This window comes from Oryzias latipes, chromosome 18, assembly GCF_002234675.1.
Source record: "Oryzias latipes chromosome 18, ASM223467v1".
NCBI classification, from domain to species: domain Eukaryota; kingdom Metazoa; phylum Chordata; class Actinopteri; order Beloniformes; family Adrianichthyidae; genus Oryzias; species Oryzias latipes.
This window is the reverse complement of record NC_019876.2, coordinates 9,366,317-9,388,146: the sequence shown is the minus strand read 5'-3', so window position 1 is coordinate 9,388,146 and position 21,830 is coordinate 9,366,317. Positions and strand designations below refer to the sequence as shown.

Sequence of the window (21,830 nt, the reverse complement as noted above, 5' to 3'; positions counted from 1 at the left end):
TCGCTAGCAACAGGTACAGAAAAAAAAACACTGTCCGATACCGATACACATTAGCCACGTTAGCGTGTTCACAATACCTGTAACATCCGACCTTGTTTGTTACATGTAAAAAATAAGACTGATACCACTAAAACAAACGTTACTGTGACTACGCTAACTCCCAAATTTACACCCAACCCTATTTGCAACTGACATTCTGACAGACCGCCATGGACCTCTCACAATGGCTTCTTTATCAGTAAATGCAACCAGAGTTAATCCATATATAAGGTACTCCAAAAGATAAAGCGTGCTGTTGTTTAAAAAAAACAAAAAACAAAAAACATTAAGGCTTCAAAGTGCGCCTTCCAGCATGGAAAATATGGTAAGTGGGTTGGAAGATGCTTTCACACTGCCCTTGGCAACGGACGTTCAAGCAACCACTGCGCACTTCGTGGTTCCCCCGTTCAAAACTCTCACATTGTTTTCGGGCCCATTGAACATTCGTTGAAACCAGGCCGAGCTTTGACCAGCCAGATTTGGTAGCTGTGTACGGATGGGGTCCCCATTCAAAAACGAGCGTCAAATGTCCACGAGTACGTAGCTTAAGAGTCTCACAGGGCAGTGGTGTAACAGGATCCAGCAGGGGTTTTTACTTAATTAGTTAGGAGTGTGTATCTGTCCCTCTCACATTAGTCAATACGCATCTCATTACATGGTCCATAAATGGATACATAAAGGATTCAAATATCTTTGTGGGAATACAACTCTGTACTATCCTGTCACCAAACTGGATACAATCTAGAAATGTATTACTCATTTTGCATTTAAAACTATAAATGAAAATGCCATGTCCTAATTGGCAATTTATATTTTAAGGAACAAAGACATAATGTCTTGAGGACTTTAAACATATAAACCTTGCATTCTGGAAAATTTTGTTCTTTGAGGTTAAATGAAAGTCACATTCACTTATTCTGGTATTGTTTCCAGCGCTGTGAACAAAAGGTTTAGTGCACACAACACACTTCCTTATTGTGGTTCACCATCTGCCAACGGCACGGTAACTGATCTGACTTGGTAGAAGCAAGTTTGTAATTGGAGTTTTTTTGTTTGTTTTTTTGCATCGCATGTACACAGAAAAGGTGAAGACGGTAGAGACACAACAGGAAGAGAAACTGACAAAGTTTGACAGAAACCGATTATTTACTTGTCAATTGATTTTATAGTTTTAAACCAACATGTTTTGTTCGTACCTGTGGTTTTTAACGGATAGTAAATCGTATTTTCAATCCTTCTGTTCTTCTTTAAGTCATTACTAACCCTTTAATAACAGAGCTTTAGCTGCGGTAGTTGTCATTCTTACAACTACCGCAGCTCTACAAGCGTCCAGGCAATCAAAATAAATCCGCTGATTCTATTGCGAAGAAAATCAGCTTTGTGCCGTTATGCTAGCATTTACATTAGTAATATGTTACATATTGGTGCAAAGTCGCTTTGACAAGCAACGTCTCGCTGCGTCACAATTAGCGGATTCACGTTGATTGCGTAAAGAGTAAAAGAATTACGGTACAGTAATGGGCATGTGTTGTTTAGGCGACGCCGGCAACATCTCCTGTGTTAAAGGGTTAAATAGGCAAAGGATGACTAACTTAGATAAAGACAACTGTAGATGAGTAGCTACTTGAACCTGGTGTGACTGTGACTGTGAAAAAAACCTGAATGCAGAACCTGTCGAGAACCAAATCCTCCCAAAGAGGGGCTTTGTCCCAAGCCCCCAAAAAACCCGAACACCACCCCTGGTTTAGATTACATAAAACCTTTCATTGAAACTACTGACACACTGATATTTGCAGTGCAGATACTTTCTAAAGAAAGCCATGTAGAATGACCGGAATGCATTCAGTATGTTGTCTTTTCTTCCCATCAAACACTCAGGTGACTGTCGGCCTTGTTCCCGCACATGTCTGAGGCTTATCTACCATCTGTGTTTGTATTCTTGGAGAACATTGTCATTCTGGTGCTTTTTTTTGGGTTATTTTTATCAAGTCTGCAGATCTGAGAGGTCTGCGTTGGTGCTGTCCAACTATCCCACTGTCAATCAACCTGCATTTCACAAAAACAGACCCATTTTTTTTAACCAAACACGCTTTTCATACCTGGTTGTTTCTTGAACTTGGCGAAATAGCAAACCCAGAAGTTAACTCAAGCAGCAGATGTGAGAACATCGCTAAAGCAGAGATGTTTTAAGGCACCGCCGGGGCCCGCTGTCGGCCATTTGCGGTCTGTTGCTTCAACCCCCCAGTTCTTGGTTGCAGCTTCGCAGCTCCGTAAATCAACCAGGAAAGCTGGTGTTTAAGTGAAGCAGCAGCTGAAGCGCCGTCACTTCCACATTCCTGCTGTTGTTTTTGTTGTTCTAAAACATCTGCCTAATCTGTCACTGCTCCCCAAAAAAAAAAAAGAAAACCTTAATCTGAGAAGCTGAGCTTTACCTTTAACCCTTGTGCTATCCTATGGGGTCCAGATGACCCCACCCTTACATTGACGTGTTCTCCCTACCATGACAAAGGTGGATAAAGGTGTGAAGATTTCATGTTATCCATGGACACCAGTGAAGATCACAAATCATTGAAGAAAAAAGGTTCAGAGCACTGTCTAGTGGGTCTAGATGACCCAACTCCCAACGTTAAAGTGCCAAGGATAGCACAAGGGTTAAACAACAAAATTGCTCAATTTCCGTTTGACGTGTTGCGTAAGGTATCCAGGGTGCTTTGATTTTATTGCCTTTCCACTCATGTCTTTGTAGTTATTCAACCGTCACAGGTTACTGCGAGATAAGGAGTGACTGAAAAAACAAGATAAAGCACCTGATCAAAGATGTCAGAAATCTGTGAGCAGCAGCTGTTTTTGATACACAGATTGCAGCTTTGGACGCTAAAGTCTTCCTTTAGCCACCAGTGCCATGATTTGAAATCCCTAAAATAAAAAAGCCAAGGTCATCACATCTAATCTAAAAAACAAAACTAAATAAATAAAAAAACAACAAGGAATCAGCCTGGGGGTGATTAAGGAGGATCATCCTGATCCAGAAGTTAGACGAGCATGTCGGAGCTTGTATCCGTTTGCTGAAGGTTATTTATGGCACGTCATTTTTATGCCACAGTTGTTCAAGGGGTTCACTGGTGCTATGGAGTTTGCTGCAGTGAAGGCCGGCGGCACGAATGAGCTGCGACTCGTTTGTCTATGTCGGCCCTAAAATCAATGGGATGCCTTCGTTTTTGAGATTCAGCTGCGGGGGGGATTGTAGGGGTCACCAACATGACCCAATTCTACATGTGGGACAAACGAGTCACGCTGTGTTTGACACAGATGGACGTTTGGTGAAGGCAGTCTGTAGTTAAAATGAAAGAACTGGTACTTCTACTGAGGTTTGGTCTCTTAAACGGGACATTTTTCATCTAAAATATATCCAAAGTGACATTAAACCTACTGACTGGACAGATAGCTCCACCAAACATCAGTGTCTACAGCATTTGTTCGTAGGTTACCAAGCTAGGCCATAAAAAGTTGTTCTACTTGTTTTTGACTGTATATAAGAACTGGACTGAGTGACCCCTCCCCCCTGACGTTCCAAACAGGAAGTACCCGCTGGCTCCAAAAAGCCAAAATCCAATTGGGTTCTATTGAGAAATAAACAGCTATTATTATCGTTATATTTGTCAGAATCACAATTCTTGATCTTTTATTCACATTTTCTTGCTAATTTTGTCTTTCTCTACTGTAGTGAAAGTTACTCAAGTTATAAACTGACCAATCAGATGCCGCAATAAAAGTAGGTGGTGTCTGGTGGCCCCTGCGTCCAACATTGAAAATGTTTGACAGATTTCGTGCTCTCCTCTTTCAACTGGTAGGGGGTGTCGTTTTCCCAACAAGCTTACTCCTGATTGGTGAGAACAGTTCCTAAAGTCTAGGGGCCGGTTTATACTTTGAAGGGGATTTCTAATCGCTCAGGTCACATTGGCTGCAGCGACATCATCCGCTGGAATGTTAAGCTCGTTGTGCAAACGTGTGTATATCACGTCATTTCACCTGAATATATTTTGAGCGATTAGAGTACGGGATGATTGAGCAAACTGTCCAGAAAAATGTCCTTTTAACCATTGAAATGGATTAAAAGTCCACTGAAGAAGTTAGGAAATACCTAACTTCACACACAGACACAGACAAAGCGGACAACTTGATATAAAATAGATCAAGTTACCGAAAAGATCTATTATATCCTATTTCTTGCAGAACTAGAGGATGAAATTTTTCCCTGCTTTTTAATTTAATCTAATTTTTTTTTGCCTCTGTATTGCTTGTTTCTGTTCTGTGGACAAACTACCTTGTCATGTACCTGCATGAGCGCAGACAGAGCAAGTGTACTAGCAAGATGTCTTTGTGCCATAAAAAAAAAGCTGGAGTCAATCGCTTGGCTTAAAAAAGTATTAACATCACTCTGCAGTTCATTGCAGTTCTCGCAAACGTCACAACAAAAAACCAGCTTACATTAGTATGAAGTATTGTGGACACAATTGATGCGATGGCTGATCACTGTGGAGTACCGTATTTCCTGGACTATAAGTCGCTGTGGAGTATAAGTCGCACCAGCCCACAAATGCATTATAAAGTAGAAAAAAACAGATAAGTCGCACTGGACTATAAGTCGCATTTTGACGGGAAATTTATTTGACAAAATCTGAGACCAAGAACAAATAACTTGCACAACCTCACATGACACAATCATAGCAGACTGTTTATCTCATAATTTCACAGTAATTCTTTCTCAAACTTATTTATTTATTCTTTTCATGAAGCATCATTAGCCAACTAATACTCTGTTTTCATCCTGTATTTGTAGAAACAGTTGTCATTTTTATTGCATTTCTGAATCTATGAAATCATTGGAAAATAGAATATTATGTTTTTAGCCTTCAAGATCTTACTGTAAAAAAAGGTTTGCTGATTCTCTGAGTCACTTAACATACTCTTAACACTTAACATACCTCATACATCAAATTGACCCAGGGACATCATCTCAGGAGGGTTAACAATGTATTTATTTCAATTTATTTCTAATATACGTCGCTGCGGAGTATAAGTCACACCCCTTGCCAAACTATGAAAAAAAGGGCGACTTATAGTCCGGAAAATACGGTATGTACCGAGCTTAACAGTCAATACGACTCACCTTCATCTCACCTACTTCACCTGTATATGTTGTCTAATGACCCCACTCCCAACGTTACCGTGCTTCCAAGGCACGCTATCGTTGGGAGTGGGGTCATCTGGACCCCACAAGATAGCACAAGGGATACATGTTCACTACAACCCGTCTGGTTGATTTAGTTGCCTACAACCTGATATTTCGTGCGGGCCACCTGCGTACACCCACACAGATTTGCCCGTTTTTCACCTGCAACTAGCCCATATCTATCAATAAAGGCAGCTGTGACTAAAGCATTTCATCTCAAAGCAGCTACGTTTTTACTAGTTTGAAGCGTCATGCAACCACTTTCAATGAATATGTAAACACGTGTATTTGTGCGTTTTGGGCTTCTGTGTTCGAAACCTTCGCAGCCACGAGAGTTGAAGAAGGTTTTCAAACTCCATGTACAAAACGCACAATGAACGTAGAACTTGGACCGATCAGGGACTCGGATTTGGTTGTGACGTATGGATAGCGCCCCTTCTCTTTCATGGAAGACAGCTGTGATAGAATAACCCATTCAACCCAAAAGGAAAGCAAAACTGGATGAGTTGTTTTAATAATTCTCAGGAAAGTCAGAAGAATCTTATCTTTCCATCACAAAATGCTGCATCAGGAAATACCAGTAGTCAGAGCGGATTAACATTCCCAAGAAGGAAATGCGACTGTAAACGGCATTTTCTTTCCTGCTAAATTGCATCTCTTTCCCACGTTTGAGTTCTGCAGCTCAAGACTCCAGTAGATGCTTCGGTGAAACCCGATAGCATAAAGCCTCCGGTCTGCAAGCAGCTCAAAATAGCCGTGTCATTAGCTGACGCATCTCACGACTCCCATGATTACAGTCTTTAGCCTTTTCGGGCCTCAGCTGCGGTGATGTAATAAGCCGGAACTGATACAGGACTATGCAAAGTGACCTTAAAGGAAGTGCAGGGAACCCGTTTGCCGCTGCGCACAGGCACAGGTCGTGTCTGAATTCACTCACTACTTAGGGCACTTTGCAGGACATTCCCCATTTTGTCGGGGTGTCCAAATCTACAGATATGTCCGAATTACAAGCAATTTTTACACGCATTGGACACCATGCTCACTTACATGTGACATCATCAATTTCCCAAAGTAAAACCTTATAAACACGATCATTTTATGAATATTTCGGAATCCACTGATGAAAACTAGGATGACTTAATAAAATGATCAAATACCTTGTTTTTTTTTTCTACATATAAAATCATTAAAAGGCAACCCATTGAGGTCGATATTCCCCAATCTAGTGAGCATTGATGCACACTGTTTTTTGCAAAAACTTCTGGGAAATTTCTAGAACACTCGATTTTGAAATTTAGACAGATTTACAAAATGAATAACGCACTTTATAGTTCACTGTCGCTACCCAATCTGTAACAGCTACACAATAGGTCCTCACATTTCCTCACATGCGGAAGTTAAGTAATTTGAATTAGATTATCTCCTTTAATTCTTTATTTTTTTGGAGTTTTTTTTTTTTTGTAATTTATTAATAAATAATTAAAATTAGTGTCGGTAAGTAGCGATGTACACTGGGAAGTAAACTATCAGTTAACAAAACAGAAGAAGAAAACATTTATATTCCTTTGCAGGGTCGTGTAGTCCTGATCCTTACCAAATTGTTTTTTCTTCCATTTTTTTTTTTTTTTTTGCCAACACAGAAATAACCATTTTCATTATTACAAACATTTTACGAGGTCTTTATTGTTATTACCATCCAAAGAGATGCTAAAATGCTGAAATGCGGACAAATGGGGAAGTAGATTGTGTTTCTGAAGTAGATAGAATAGTGAAAAATAACAAATTTGGACCATTGACTGTAAAGAGGAACTGGAGTGAGTGACCTCTTCCTCCTGGTGACCTCTTCCTCCTTCCAAAACAGGAAGTACACACTGTACACAAGCCAAAATCCCAAAGTCTACACAGAAATAAACAGCTTTTACTCAAAAATTCTATTTGTTAGAATAATTATTCTTGCTCTGATACTTTTTTGCCTCCAAGGCACTTTAACACTGGGAGTGGGGTCATCTAGACCCACTAGACAGTGCGCTAAACCTTTTTTCTTCAATGATTTGTGATCTTCACTGGTGTCCATGGATTACATGAAATCCTCTTCACCTTTATCCACCTTTGTCACGGTAGGGGGAACACGTCAATTTAAGGATCGGGTCATCTGGACCCCATAAACTAGCACAAGGGTATTAACATCTTGCTAATCCTAATTTTTTTTATTATATTTTTTTCTGTATCGCAAGTTGTAAACTGACCAATCAGATGCCTCAATGAGAGTATGTGGTGCCCACTTGCCCCCCACTGCGAGCGTTTGACTGACCTCCAACAAGCTTACTCCTGATTGGCAACAGTAGTTGCCCTAGAAACCAACTCACACACAGTCGTCTGGCTCCAAATAGCGGCGCCCATATCGCAAAATAAAAAATAAAAATAAAAAACTGGCAACTGAATTGGCTTCATTTCCCTGGACACCCGCTCTGTCCAGTTCTGTATACAATCCATGATTTGGACACAATGTACTCTTCCAGAATCCAGTTGCCTGGAAGTTTCCCAGAAGTCTCTGCGAAAAACCAGTGTGCATCGCGTTTGAAAGATTTTTTTTCATAAATAGTCTTTGTAAAATGTTTACATTTATTCTTTTTTTACTTTAGGAAACGATTGACGTCATATTTGCCGTTTAAAATAAGTTGTGAGCATGTGTCCGCATTACGTTAAAATCCACGGTACTTGGTAGTCTGGCACTATACGGTCTTCTAGGGGTTGGGGATTAGTGAGTTCTGACACTTGAGAGCCGCAGAAGCCTGTAATCAGCACAGGGACGACTAAACTTTTAATGGAAGTGCTTGCCGTCCCTTCGACAGTAGAGCATGTGCTCTACTGTCTGTGTAAACACACTCCTCACCCATTAACCCATCAGTTGTGCAAACAACTGAAGCCGGGGAGGTCACCTGACGCCACATGATGTCATTCCGGTGACTGCAGCAGCTCATTTCAACCGTCGGACAATCGGGATACGTCCGGATGGGCTTAATGTACATGAGAAGTAAGGATTTCCATGAGATTATGTCAAAAGTGTGTAGGAAACACTTGTTTTAGAGGCACAAGACACCAATAATTGCAAGATTTGCTCATTCAATGTGGCCTAGTCTGAGATTACCAGCTAGATTGACTTTCATCAGCCGCTGGGATCAGGCGCTTTACAGTCTAACAAGCCTCTTCCTTTGCATTCCAGCTGCCAATTATTCATCCAGATAAAGGTTTCTGGGATTTGTCATATCTGTCTGGAGTCGTACCCGACAGTCGCAGCATTGTGTTGACAGTTAAAGAGCAACCAATGTGTGCAGACTCACACAATGGAGAGGCCTGTTTGTGCCTGTGATGCGCTAATCTTTCTGACAGGTATGCAAAGACTTGAGGCAATAGAGTCACCTTGCATCAGGATCAAATGATTAACCTTTTTTTTTCTTTTTTCTTTTTTGGTGCAGCTATCTTCTCTGCTTTTAGAGGGAAAGTCTTGCCCGCACATGCGGACCGGTTTGTCTGAAGGGAAGAATCGGGCACCGCCGCCAACGCCACGGCGGATATACAATTCTGAGCGCTGGTTGTGTACACAAGAAAGAACAGGAGCTCTCAGGACAAAAGAGGCGCAGACATGTGGATTTAGTGTCAGTTAAAGCAGATACATGTTGATTTAACACTATTCAGGGGATGGGAAACTAATAAATGATGAAACGATCTCTTTTAAAAGCTCAATTTTTCTGCAGGTGATCAATAAGTCTTTGTAGTCAGTCAATCATGAGTTTCATGGTAGTCCAGGTTGTAACCCGCCTTTGCCTGAACAATAGTAGGGATAGGCTCCAGCAACCTCATTCAGATAAAAATGGTGTTTTTGGTGTTTTTAGCATGATCTTGTGGCGTTTTTCGTTGAAAAACGATCGAATTTGTAACGTAGAAAATACAAGCTCTTTGCTCTGCTCGATTTGCAGACGACTAGGTTCATGTAGGTCTTTGTTTTGCTCATCTGAGCATCAGGCTGAAAACTGTAAGGCTGCTTGCCGTTTTTGTTGCACCGACAATGTTAGGGTGGGGGTGCGAGGGGCTGTAAGCTCGTGGGAGAGAGTGTAAACAGAGAGCTCTCAGAAATGTTCAGGGGAGGAAGGTGGCGTTGCCCAAGAGTCTCGGCTTCAACTCAGAGGTGAATTTCTGCTGAACTCCAGCTGCTCTGCAGAAACTATGTCCTAGTGAACAACAGATTTTTTTTCATCTTTTTTTTTTCATTTTGGCTAAAAAGTGCATAATCGTATTTAAAAGGACACTGGAAATGCTTTTACAGTAGATCAAAAGTTGACCAGAGCAGGATGCACAACAAATTTGGATAAAAATATAGTATCTATAATGATTTAAAAGGAGAATGAATTTCTAAAATGCCTAAATAATGAACAAAACTTAAACAGCAAATGATTTCTGTAAAAGGAATGAACCTGTGGAACAACTTATTCACAAAAATACAAAATTGAATACAAATTACATTAAACAGATAATTTATAGCACTAAAAGTATTGATTAAAATGTGCATAAATACAACTATCTTCAACAATATTAGCTTTTAAATTAGTATAATATTTTTTTTTCTTTTGATGAGAACTCTTTGTTGTTTTTGGTTCTGATTAATTAACCCTTGTGCTATCCTAGGCACTTTAACATTGGGAGTTGGGTCATCTAGACCCACTAGACAGTGCTCTGAACCTTTTTTCTTCAATGATTTGTGATCTTCACTGGTGTCCATGGATTACATGAAATCTTTCCACCTTTATCCACCTTTGTCATGGTAGGGAGAACATGTCAATGTAAGGGGGGGTCATCTAAGATAGCACAAGGGTTGAAAGAATAAATGCTCCCTTTTCATTTATTAATTGTAATTCCTTTTATTTTCAAGTTTTGCTTATGAGTAATTTTCTTTTAACCCTTGACTTCTGAATGCATTTCCAGCTTTGAATTAAATATTTCACTTATTGTATGTTTTTGCTTTCCAGTAAAAGCTAAAATAAACTGATTTTGAAGCAGTCAAGGCGGTTAAACTAAAGAAAAAGCAGAAACGGCTGAACTGTGCTGCTCACTGAACCCTGGTTTACCCCCCCAGCGGCTGTGGTGGCATCCCGCTGGGCAAGTTTGTCTTTCATTTACACTCCGTGAGCGATAAGCTCTTATTTTGGCGGATCTGCCATGAGTCATGAGGACAAAGTGTGAGATGTTTGAACAGATGAGTCGCAGTTTCCATTTCAAACAGCCGTTTCTCAGGCGATGTGATGTCACGTTCTCCAAACCTTCAAGGTGTTTCCAGGAGGCAGATCCCAGGCGCGTTTTTTTTTTAAAGGAGACTCGGGTCAATGTCTGCAACCCAACACTTGAGGTTAAGCGTGTTTGATCCCCTATCTGACAACAGCAGCCAAGCTTTGTTTGAACCGAGCATGCTCTCCTGAACCTGGAGGAAGTCTGCTGACCTTTGACCCCTTTTCTGGGGCCGCCTCGACAACAGGTGCATTGAGGGAAAGCTCAGCTGTCGGGTGCAGATGGGAGCTGGACAGGCAGCCGAGGGGAACAGGAGTCAAAGTCCCTCCGGAGAGAGCCCTCCTCATCCAGCCCACCGACTCCGAACGACTCTCCAAGCTCATTAGACGCAGCAGTTGCGGCTGCGGTGCAGCTGCGCCCGTCTGCGCGCAGACACATGGGACGCTGTCTGTCTTTTCTTTCTGTCCGGACTTTGTGAAGTCTGCAGCGTCAACGAGACGCCACTCCAGTAAAACCGCGCAGAGCTGTTTGGCATTTCCCCATAAATCATGTTCTCCATCGACTTGAAGGAAGAGGAAGGAATTCAGTTCCCCTCCCAGACAGAAACCGATCCGGCGGATGTGATGTGTGGAGCAGCAGCTGGAGCAGTCGGCCTGGAGTCCACGTCGCTCATTCGCCAGCGTCTATGGTCACGCTTAAAGTCGAACAGGTTTACTCAGAGGATTTATGCTACAGAGGGAACAGCTTTGCTTTAATAGCTCCATAACTGAGATAAAAGGGCATTTGTAAACAGACAGTGGTCCCTCGCTATACGTTGCAGATTTCTTTATGGAAACTCCAAATCTTATTTATTTGAGCGGCTGTGGTGCAGCGGTAGGGCTGCATGTTCGATTCCCGCCTTGCACGCCCATGTGTCAAAGTGTCCTTGGGCAAGACACTGAACCCCACCCTGCCTCTGGTGGGAGGTTGGCACCAGTGTTCGGCGGCGGAGCCGCCATCAGTGTGTGAATGTGTGTGTGACTGGGTCTGAGACTGTAAAGCGCTTTGGGCCTTCGAAAGAGGGTAGAAAGCGCCATTTAACCCTTGTGCTATCTTAGATGACCCCACCCTTACATTGACGTGTTCTCCCTACCATGACAAAGGTGGATAAAGGTGGAAAGATTTCATGTAATCCATGGAAACCAGTGAAGATCACAAATCATTGAAGAAAAAAGGTTCAGAGCACTGTCTAGTGGGTCTAGATGACCCAACTCCCAATGGTAAAGTGCCAATAGGATAGCACAAGGGTTAAGTATACACCATTTACCATTTTATTTCTCTCTGTCTTTTTTTACATTCTGCATCCTGATTGGCTAGAGACCTTGCGAGTCAAACTCTTCCGTGGCCTGTCTCCTGTACAGAATGCGTTCAGCTTCCCAGAGTCACAAAAACCTTCGTCACAATCAAATCTCTGTTTTCATTCTATAACACTGGACTTTTTCTGCAAAGTCTTGAACGTTGAGAGTTTTGACAAGAGAGAAAAATGTGAAAATGTCCATCTCTGTCTGAGAAAAAGCTACAAAGTGTGGAGTGAGACGTTTTAAACATCTAAAATATTTAAATTTTTAAATAAAAAAATAAATAAAAAAAGAAACAAGTCGACGCACAGATTTCGTCTCTCGCAAGGTTATTTTTTAAAGAAAACTACCGTAATAAACGTTAACTGTCAGCAGTCATCCATATTTCTACAACAATGCCAGATGTTTTAAGGCTGTAAAACTCCTCACTACACGCTTTGGACACTTTTCTACAAACATTTTTTTCCCCTCCAAACTTTATTTTTTTTTTGTAGAAATTGTATAAAATCTCCATCAAATCACAGATATTATTTAAAATTAAGGTACATTTGCACAATTTTCTTTAAATAAATAAATAAAAGAGCTGAAAACCAAACCAAAAAAACAGAACGAACAAAAGCAACCACAAAAAAAAGACACACAAAACCGCACCAACCGTTAAAGCTTTGGAAAATATTTCTACACACATTTCCACTCTTTTCTCCCTTGTTTAAACTCTCAAACACGTCCATTATTATAGAACAATCAAAGATTACTGCCAATTTGGCAAAGTATGGCGCACAGAAGACACGGCACAGATGAGACTGACAAAACTCTGCAGCCAATCAGGATGCAGAATACAATGCACTGTAGTGAAAGAAAATGATGCAAAATCGGACTGAAAAGAAATCTTAAAACTGCGAAGTCGCGAACGGTGATCTGTGTTATAGGGACGGGCCTCTGTATATAAATAGATGTAGGGAATATGTTGTCAACTCTGTCTCTAAAATATTCGGATTGACATCATAGCTTTAGCACCAGTGTTGACACTCTTTAAGCTTTTCTTCAAGCCCTGCACTGATCTGCAACACTTTCATAGCTATAAGGTGTTGCAGATCGGTTCAACACTGACAGGAAGAGCTGCTTTCGTCTGCGGATCGCGTTAACGGTTCAACAGTTCCGGTACGTTACTCAGGCGTCACGGGCGACGTCTACGGTGTTAAGGTGGTCTAAAAGCAAACGTCTCTGGAGCCAGGTGTGCTTCACCACAGGAATCCTTTTTTGAACGTGCTTCAACCCGGCATTCCGCATTTAAAAAAGACGTAACAAACCACCTCAACATAAGCCAGCAGAATGTAGAAGCGATCATTGACTTACTTCCCTGGTGTTACCATCGGTCAGTGCACACTTTGGAAAAAAACATGTTTGGTTCTTTGTTTGATGTAAAAACAGACAAACAAGAAGCGAGTTCAAAGGTCACTTTTAATAAATTCAGTGTTAACAGACAAGATAGAGTCCAAGTGGCAGCACTAGGGAGGAGATAATACAGAGAACGTCTTACTTTGCCCTTAAACCACACAACTCCTACCATAAGGCCGTGACACACAGCCACTATTTACGCTTATTGCATGGATAACCATTGGTCATACGTGATTAAAAAACGTGAAAAAAGTTCGTCTTTATGTGAAAATTTCACAGATGTATCGTGAATGAACCACCTTAAAACCATGGAAGAAGTAGGAATAAACCAGAATAGAACACCTACATCAATGTAGAACATAAACTTTGTGTTATTCTTTCACTGTTTGTTTGCAATTCATCAGTGATTTGTGCGTTAATTACGCAGTTTGAACATATGTGTAAACAAGTTACACATTGGCGGTGCGTGAAAAGTCCGTTAGACGCCACAAATTTGCAAATGCATTTAGCAAAAAATCAGGCACAATTGTGTAAGATTTACGTAATAATTGCGCCTAAACTACGTCAAAAATGAGTAAATATTCTAAACCCACCCAAAATTTTGAACAGCTTAAAACCAAATTCGCGTAAAGACCCGTCGGCCAAAACCCTCGACGGACATCTGCGCACATCGACGGAAGACGAACGCAAGAAACACGTATGACTTACCTAGAACCCGCGTGTATCACGGAAAACCGAAATTTCCTGCGTGGAAAATGAGCAAGGTGTACTTCTAGAGGCTGTGTGACACGGCCTTCACCGTCTTCACATGGAGCGAGCGTTTTGGGCAAACGTCACGGTCCAACTGAGCCTGGGTCACAGTTTTCCATCCATGAAGCGAACATCAATTCTTTAAAAAAATACTGACATTTAGTTTTTTATTCTTAAATGAGCTTTAGCAGCGCTATATTTCTTAAACTGATCGCGAACTCCAAGAACACACCTCCTCCTTCAGACCAGTGTTGACACGCTGTGCAATAACAACACAACACTTCAGTCCAGTGTCATGGAATGCTTCACAGTGACCTTCATCCGTGACCTTCTACTCCTAGTAGGTTTTCCTGCATCAGTGTTTCGTATCACGACCTCGCGTTTTGGTCTTTTTTCAGACGATGGCGTGCGCGTGCGTCTGCGGCGGCGTCTATGACAGCACGGTGAGCGTGACGGTCCCCTTGGTCCTTTTCAGGATGCCGACGGCCTCTTCGTGGGTGACTCCTTCCAGGGTCTGCCCGTTGACGGCGATGATCTGATCTCCGCGCTTCAGACGGCCATCCTCCGCAGCCGCCCCCTGGAACCCCGCCGTTTGGATTAACGTGGCGCCCTTTTTCGCGCAAAGACGGAACGGTTCGCGGGCACCGCCACTTACCTTCCCGAAGACGGTTTTGACGTAAATGGGCAGGTCGCCGTGCGGACTGCCGTGGCCCCCGACGATACTGAAGCCGAGTCCGTCGGGTCCTCTTTCCAGAGTGATGGTCTTGTACTGGGGAGGGCTGAAGGTGGAAAAAAAGGGCGGGGGGCGGTTAGGGAGTCCGGAAAACCAAGCTGTCCGTTTGACACACGATGAAAGGCGTCGGTACCCGATATCGTCCTGGAAGATGCAGCTGGGGGTCAACTGTTCCTGAGAGGGTCCCGTCACGGTGGAGTCGCCACCCGCTACCACCTTGCGTGAGTGTGAACACAAACTGTTTTAGCATTGGCAGGAACTGACAGCAGAGTGGCTCTGTGTGTGTGTGTGTGTGTGTGTGTGTGTGTGTGTGTGTGTGCTCGCTGAGACCTGCAGCTGTATTGTGCCTGGGGTGTTCTTGAGCAGCGTGACAGCCTGCGAGTGGCTCATGCCTTCGGCCGAGGTGCCACAAATGCTGACGATTCTGTCTCCCACCTAAAAAAAACGAAAAATAAAAAATAAAAAACAGCATGGGGGGGGGGGCGGGGAGGATAACTAAAAGAAGTGTCAAAGACCTGGTGCAAAAGTCGTTTTTCCGGTCCGGTATTTTGAGCACTATAATGGACCCATAAAATACACTGTGCAAAACCGTCCCAACCATCGAAGATTCGTGTCAATTTGGCAAAGTATGGCGTACAGAAGACACGGCACACCGGAGACTGATTGACAAAACTCTGCAACCAATCAGGACGCAGAATACAATGCACTGTAGAGAAAGAAAATGATGCCAAATTGGACTGAAAAGAAACTTGAAACTGCAAAGTGCAAAGCCACAAAGTTAGCTTAAAAAAAGAATTTCTATTGACCTGCTGCCGCTCTGCAGAAACTATGTCCTAGAAAACAACACAAGTTTGGGGATTTTGGCTAAAAACGACATCATCCTAATCAAAAGACCACTGGGAAATGGATCAAAGGATGAGTCTCTTTATATGTTTTTAAGAAAAATGTTGCCCTGGTTCAGCATCGGCACCGGATAAAATCCAAACATCTCATGAGTAAAAGTCTGAAAAACCTCACAGAGGCTTAATTATTCCGGGGTTGACGGGGTTTGGATCTATTCAAAGGATGAATTAAAGAACAAATCCACTATTGAAGCTCAGCCGACTCCCTTCACTGAGCCTCTTTGTGAACTGTCCGCTTTAGCGCAGGACTGCAGCATTTATCAGCATGTTAGCCGCGCCTATTGTCCTCCTCCAGTCTTTGTCCGACAGACTTGAAGTTGTTTACTTCTGACCTTCGGGAGGCGTCCGACTTTTACTTCCGTCCCCGTGACACGTAGCTCGCATTTTTTTTGGTTTTCAAATGAGAAACTTTGTTTTGCCTTTGTTCAGGGAGAGGGATAGATGAACGGCCTCACCTTCAGCTGGGTCTGAGCCGCCAGCCCGACGGGGTTCATCATGGCGATGAAGATGGGGATGTCGCCCAGAGGGCTGCCCACGCCGCCCGCGATGCTGATGCCCAGAGAGTCGCTGGGACCTTTGGTCAGCTCCACTGTTCTGACGTCCTGATGCTCTGCAGCTGAAAAGGTTTCCAAAGGATTCTTTACCGCACCGACACAGATGAGGATCATGGTGACGATCCGTTTCTTGGTACTCACCATCCTGAGCTGGGCTTTGCTTTTCAGAGTCACAGAGAAGGTTTCCGGAGTCGGAACTCGACGGACGAGCCACTTTGGAGCTGCCGGATTCACTTATCTGCAAAAGTGTGAGGATTTCGACGCCTTAACAAACCAAAACTGTTATTTTGTACCTGGGAGATTCTCAGCACGGTACCTGACTGCTCTGGGACAGCCGTCTTTCAGAGTGGAACGGGCCCGCTTTAAACCTCCCCACCTCCAGCTTGATGGGTCCGATGCAGCACTGCGACACAAACGCATCGCCGTCATTCTAGCGTTTCAGATCAATCCTCCCGACGCACCGCGGGAGCCGACTCCCGGGCTAAAACCAGTATCCCGACTATAGGATATTCCCGTTCCGCTACTGAAAATTTGAGTATGATCATTTGCGACATCCGAGATCAGATTTGCGATCTTTTTAAATATAGTTGAGTGTAATAAGCGACATTCAGGCACCATAATTATCGCTCTAAAATGCAGAATAATGTCGGATTACCACTACTGTCAACAAAAGTCAATACATCTTCCAAGTAATAATTTATATTGTCATGTGCTTTTATTAATTTTTGTGTTGTTCAGCACTTTGATGAACCTCTGTTTAAAGTGCTTTATAAATAAAGTTGAGTTGAATTTTTGTCTTTCAAAATCTTTGTTTTTGCTTTTTTTATGGTCTGATGATTCTGATCTGTTCTAAATAAAGGTAAAAATTAAGATATTTACTCATCCAGTAAAAACGACATATGTAACCATGTGCTATCCTAGGTACTTTAACATTGGGAGTTGGGTCATCTAGACCCACTAGACAGTGCTCTGAACCTTTTTTCTTCAATGATTTGTGATCTTCACTGGTGTCCATGGATTACATGAAATCTTTCCACCTTTATCCACCTTTGTCATGGTAGGGAGAACACGTCAATGTAAGGGTGGGGTCATCTGGACCCCATAGGATAGCACAAGTGATATAGCTACCATAAGGCCAGCACAATATATCGCAAATTTATCATTATCACAATATCAAGCTGTGCAATACGCATATCGCAAAGTCGGCGAAAATTGCAATAACCTTAAATGTGCTAAAACGATCTTAAGGCAGCTTGGAGTATTTAACGAATCAAATAAATCAATTAATGCATTTGACCAATCTGATGGAACTCTTTGATGTTAGATGTTATGCAGACTCATTTGGGGTATAATTTAATTTAAATGTATTATTTAAATCAAACTGTTGCAGTGAAACGGAAACGATTTTTTTGGTTCTTTTGCTATTTGTATCGCGGGTTATACTGTCATCGCAATATTGATCACTGATATCTCAAATCGCGAGTTTTCCTCACATCGTGCAGTCCTTGCTACCATTGAAACGTAACATATGAAATCGTAAGAATTGTGGTCTGTTCGGTGAATCATTGTGAATGGGATCACCGTCTCAATAAGGATCCATAGCTATGGGAGGCTGACCTTGAGAAGGGCAGCTACCGCCTCCTGAGTGGCCGACCGGACATCTTCGCCGTTTACCGACAGGATTTGGTCGCCCTGCAGCAGGCGGCCGTCGGCGTCGACCAGGCCTCCGCTCACAATGTCTGACACGAAGACTCCCGTGTCGTTCCTGTGGGATAACGGGGAGGAAAACATTCACGAGGACAGCAAGCTACCAGCTTTATCGATGCAGTGCCCGTCTTCAAGTAAGGGATGTTTCCTTTGCAAACCTCACTGGTGACTGCTCGTCTAATTTCTCCCATTTTAGTAGAAGTGTGAGCGGAAGCAGAGGAGCAAAACTACTCACTCCCATGCAGGCCACGGTGCCAGAGATCCTTGGCTGTGACGAGGCCTCACCACTAACTGCTGGGCTGAACTTTCCTTCTGGAGCCTCCATTCCGTTTTTTTTTCTCCCACAAATGCACCACAACCACAAACGTTGAGCAGCTATCATTGGATTTAACCTCTACACCCGACTTGAACCTCCGAGTTGAAACATTTTGTAAACATCTGAGGCACCCGCTCCCTTTGAATGTTCCATTTTAAATACACGTGTGGAGGAACGCACCGCCGCCATTGTTTACTTTCGGTAGGCACAGCTGAAATTACAGGGCAACAGCTGGAGCGCAGCGGGAAAATAGCGTTTGAAGCAGGTAGACGACAATAGAAGCGTGACTTCATCTGATGACATCTCCAACCCAACAGCTTCTGCAGACCCCCCCTGTAATCCAAACAATTGGAACCACCCACAGGGTGAAACACTGAGGTCGATGACGCAATCCGACCCCTTAACCCTTGAGTGTTGAGCAGCAGAGAGGCATAGTTTTAGAAACTTTGTTGGGTTTGATCCCGCAACCTCCCACTCTAAGAGCGGACGCTCTACCAAAAGGCCACAATTCAGGTTCTAAGGAACCAAAAAAAGTGCAAATGTTCTGGATTTATGGACAAACAGTCACAGTGAGGGTTCTATGAAAAAGGAAGTACACACTACTCTCTTACACTATCTAATACACACTTTTTATACATTTATTAATAAAGTAAATATTGTTTTTAAAAAGTGTTTACATATGTTTTACCTGTGTTTCCGAGATCTGCATTTGGAAATTTGGATTAAAAAAGGAAAAACAGTTAAACTTTTGAAAAAACTGGTAGATATGTGTTTTGTTTTGTTTTTTATCTGGCAAGTATCAAGCATGACTGACTTTGGTTTGTTCCATTTGGTTTTGGATTGTTTAGTCTATTGAATTGTAGTACTTTTCAATAGTTTTTTACATTTTCATTAGTCTGTGTCATAGCCTGGTTGATTTGATTTATTGATTTATTTCAAGTATTTTAGTCAAAGCAATAAAGAATTTACACATATTTATCAAACTCATTACCGAAATTATGAAATGCATAGATTAAAAAGACAGAAAAAAACACAAAAAAAAACCGTCCTTAAATCACTTTTGCTTAATTAAATACAGTGATCATTTACTAAAGTATAAGTAAAGTTTGATTTAAGGTTCACTAACATAAAGTTTACGTAACTTTACGAAAAGTTAGTAACATAAAGTTTACTGAACTTTACTTAACGTTAGTAGCATAAAGTTAATGTAATATTACGTAAAGTTAGTAATATAAAGTTTACTTAACTTTTCATAAAGTTAGTAATATAAAGTTTACGTAACTTTATGTAAAGTTAGTAACGTGACGAACAAAAGGTTTACTAATGTAAAATGTTGCATAACGCTGCAAAGTCGCTATTCTCGGTGACAGAATTTGCCTATTTATGTTAATTGTGTAAAAGGTGAAAGAGCTAAGGTTAGTTAGTACGGCGGTCGAAAGACTGTCAACACTGTAGCTAACATTTCAGTGTCACAGAGTTAACCTGGTGACCAACATCTGATAACTGTGAACTGGCTGTAAATTCAAAAGATTGTGGTCAATAAGCAGGTCAGAAAACTAGATGGGTTCTTTATTCCATACAGTAACTTAGCCATCCATCTTCCTCCGCTTACAGTAACTTAGCATTGGGGTTGTCTCTAACGCTAACATTCCATAGCATCTGTTTTAGCAATGTGCTAACATGACAACAAATGCGTCCGTAGAACAAACACTTTCATGTTGTACCTTTGTAAACTATGAGGGGAAAAAAACGGTTGCCTTGGAAACACAACCCTGATCTGGAGCTCGTATTTCGATCATGTGACTTCCGTCTCCAGAGTTTTGTTTACAGCCACGTAGATATAAAACTACTAATAGTCTTGGAAAAAGACGGGACGCCGGGAAGAATCGAGTTTTCAGTGAAAAGCATACATCTGTTAGTTTGTAATTATCGGATACATTAGAAAATCATCAAATATATTCTTGTTTTTCGTGTGGCCATTTTCGTAAACATCCCGTTAGTAAATGAGCTAGCCTTCTATTCTTATTGATTAGTGCTCCTATTGAGTAATATCGCTCCCTTATGGGCAGCTGGTTGAACTGTGCAACATTTTTTTTGGTCTCAAAAGTGGTGTGTGAAAGCAACTCAAATAAAGTCAAATGAAGGAATGATGAAGTATGACATTCCAGAAAAAGTACTACATTACTAATACTGGGGAAAAAGTACTTTTTATTATTTAAAGTAAAAGCTTGTTTCTCACCCCTAAAAACAAATATCTCTGGAGCAGACAAACGATCTCACACTGTAAATATTTCTCACCTCCTGCCAACTATACTGAGGCCCAGGCCCTGGCCGGGTTTTTTGTGCAGCTCCACATCGAAGGAGTCCCACAAGTCTTCCTCCTTGTACTGGCCTTCATCCCTGAAGACTGTCAGCCGGACCCTCTGCGGGGTTTGCCGCAGCACGTTGATGGCGTCGTCGTGGCTGGCTGCTCGCAGGTCAATACCGTTCACCTGACAGATGAGAAGAAAACTGTTTCATTACGGTGGAACTCTTCCCTAAAATGTCCTTTTAGGGTTTTATTTTTTTCTTCCTGCTAGTTTAAAAGAAAGATAGCTATGAAATAAAAAAGCTTTAACCCTTTAACCTCTGCACGACTGCTGAGATCATAACTGTTCTCTCACGGGGAGAATCTTAAAACCTGATTTATTCTAAATTAACACATGAAAGGAGGAAGACGGCGCTAGCTTTCAGCCGGGACACGCAGAGCGCCGTCTTCCAGCAGATAATGGTGGGAAACTGCTCTGTTCACGCCGCCGCTCTGACCCGATCTTTCAAACGCGCCGGCTCGGCTCGTAGACACAAATGAATAGAAGAAGGCAATTAAGTCATAATAGTGTGTGAGCCTTTCAGTTCAGGTCTACTGACCTGGCTACAATAACTCCACTCCTTAGCTCCGCCCACAAGAGACAAAAGCCCAAGGGTCAAAGCGAGGGCAGACGTCAGTGAAGCCTTAACTTGTGCATAAACACACGCAAGCTTTTCAAGCGTTTTTTATCCCTTCATTCCAAGAATGTTAAGTGTGGCATTTTGTCGTGATTAACGATATTTTCTTCCACTTGGATTTCTCCCATCTTAACAGTGCGGCCGTCACGCTCAGAAACCTGAGCCTGAGCGCTGAAACTCCGCAGGCGCGTGAGGCTCCTTGAAATGCGAGCGGGCCGCGTCCCTTATCTGGGTCAAATGTGCCGCCGGTTGTATAAACTTCACATCACCTCCAGGATTTGGTCTCCTGCCCACAGTCGGCCATCTTTGGAGGCTGCTCCTTCTTCGTAAACTTCATGGATAATGATGGCTCCCTGGGGAGAGAGCAGAAACAGGGATCTGCACACGGGGAAATGCTGGAGGAGAAATGAGGATGAGGAGATGGAAGGGAGAAAATGTTTAAGGGTGAATGGTTTCATTCACGGGTTTGGAGGTTGCATTCCAGGATGGCGGTGGAGCCTAAAAGCCTGAACTGAAGAAGACATAATAGATGTGAGGGTGATGGTGGGAGGAGCTAGGCCATGACAACACCACTTCCGCCGTGCTGATTTTCAGCC

General features: G+C 42.4%; 1 protein-coding gene across 11 annotated transcripts in view; it reads right to left on the bottom strand.

Moving 5' to 3' along the window:
• Positions 1-13,330: 13,330 nt before the first annotated feature.
• Positions 13,331-21,830, bottom strand: part of mpdz (multiple PDZ domain crumbs cell polarity complex component) — a 65,376-nt gene continuing 56,876 nt past the window's right edge. For 9 of the 11 annotated variants that reach the window (XM_020711563.2, XM_020711569.2, XM_020711567.2 and 6 more), the window contains 11 exons: positions 21,504-21,587; positions 20,548-20,741; positions 18,938-18,952; positions 17,844-17,991; positions 16,543-16,629; positions 16,368-16,464; positions 16,128-16,288; positions 15,101-15,205; positions 14,904-14,986; positions 14,693-14,816; positions 13,331-14,614 (listed from right to left, as the gene is read on the bottom strand). In XM_020711563.2, the coding sequence (XP_020567222.1) occupies positions 14,468-14,614; positions 14,693-14,816; positions 14,904-14,986; positions 15,101-15,205; positions 16,128-16,288; positions 16,368-16,464; positions 16,543-16,629; positions 17,844-17,991; positions 18,938-18,952; positions 20,548-20,741; positions 21,504-21,587 (1,245 nt within the window). In that variant the 3' untranslated portion in view covers positions 13,331-14,467. The remainder of the gene's footprint in view (positions 14,615-14,692; positions 14,817-14,903; positions 14,987-15,100; positions 15,206-16,127; positions 16,289-16,367; positions 16,465-16,542; positions 16,630-17,843; positions 17,992-18,937; positions 18,953-20,547; positions 20,742-21,503; positions 21,588-21,830) is intronic. The other 2 variants (XM_011487345.3, XM_020711573.2) reach the window with 1 other exon arrangement.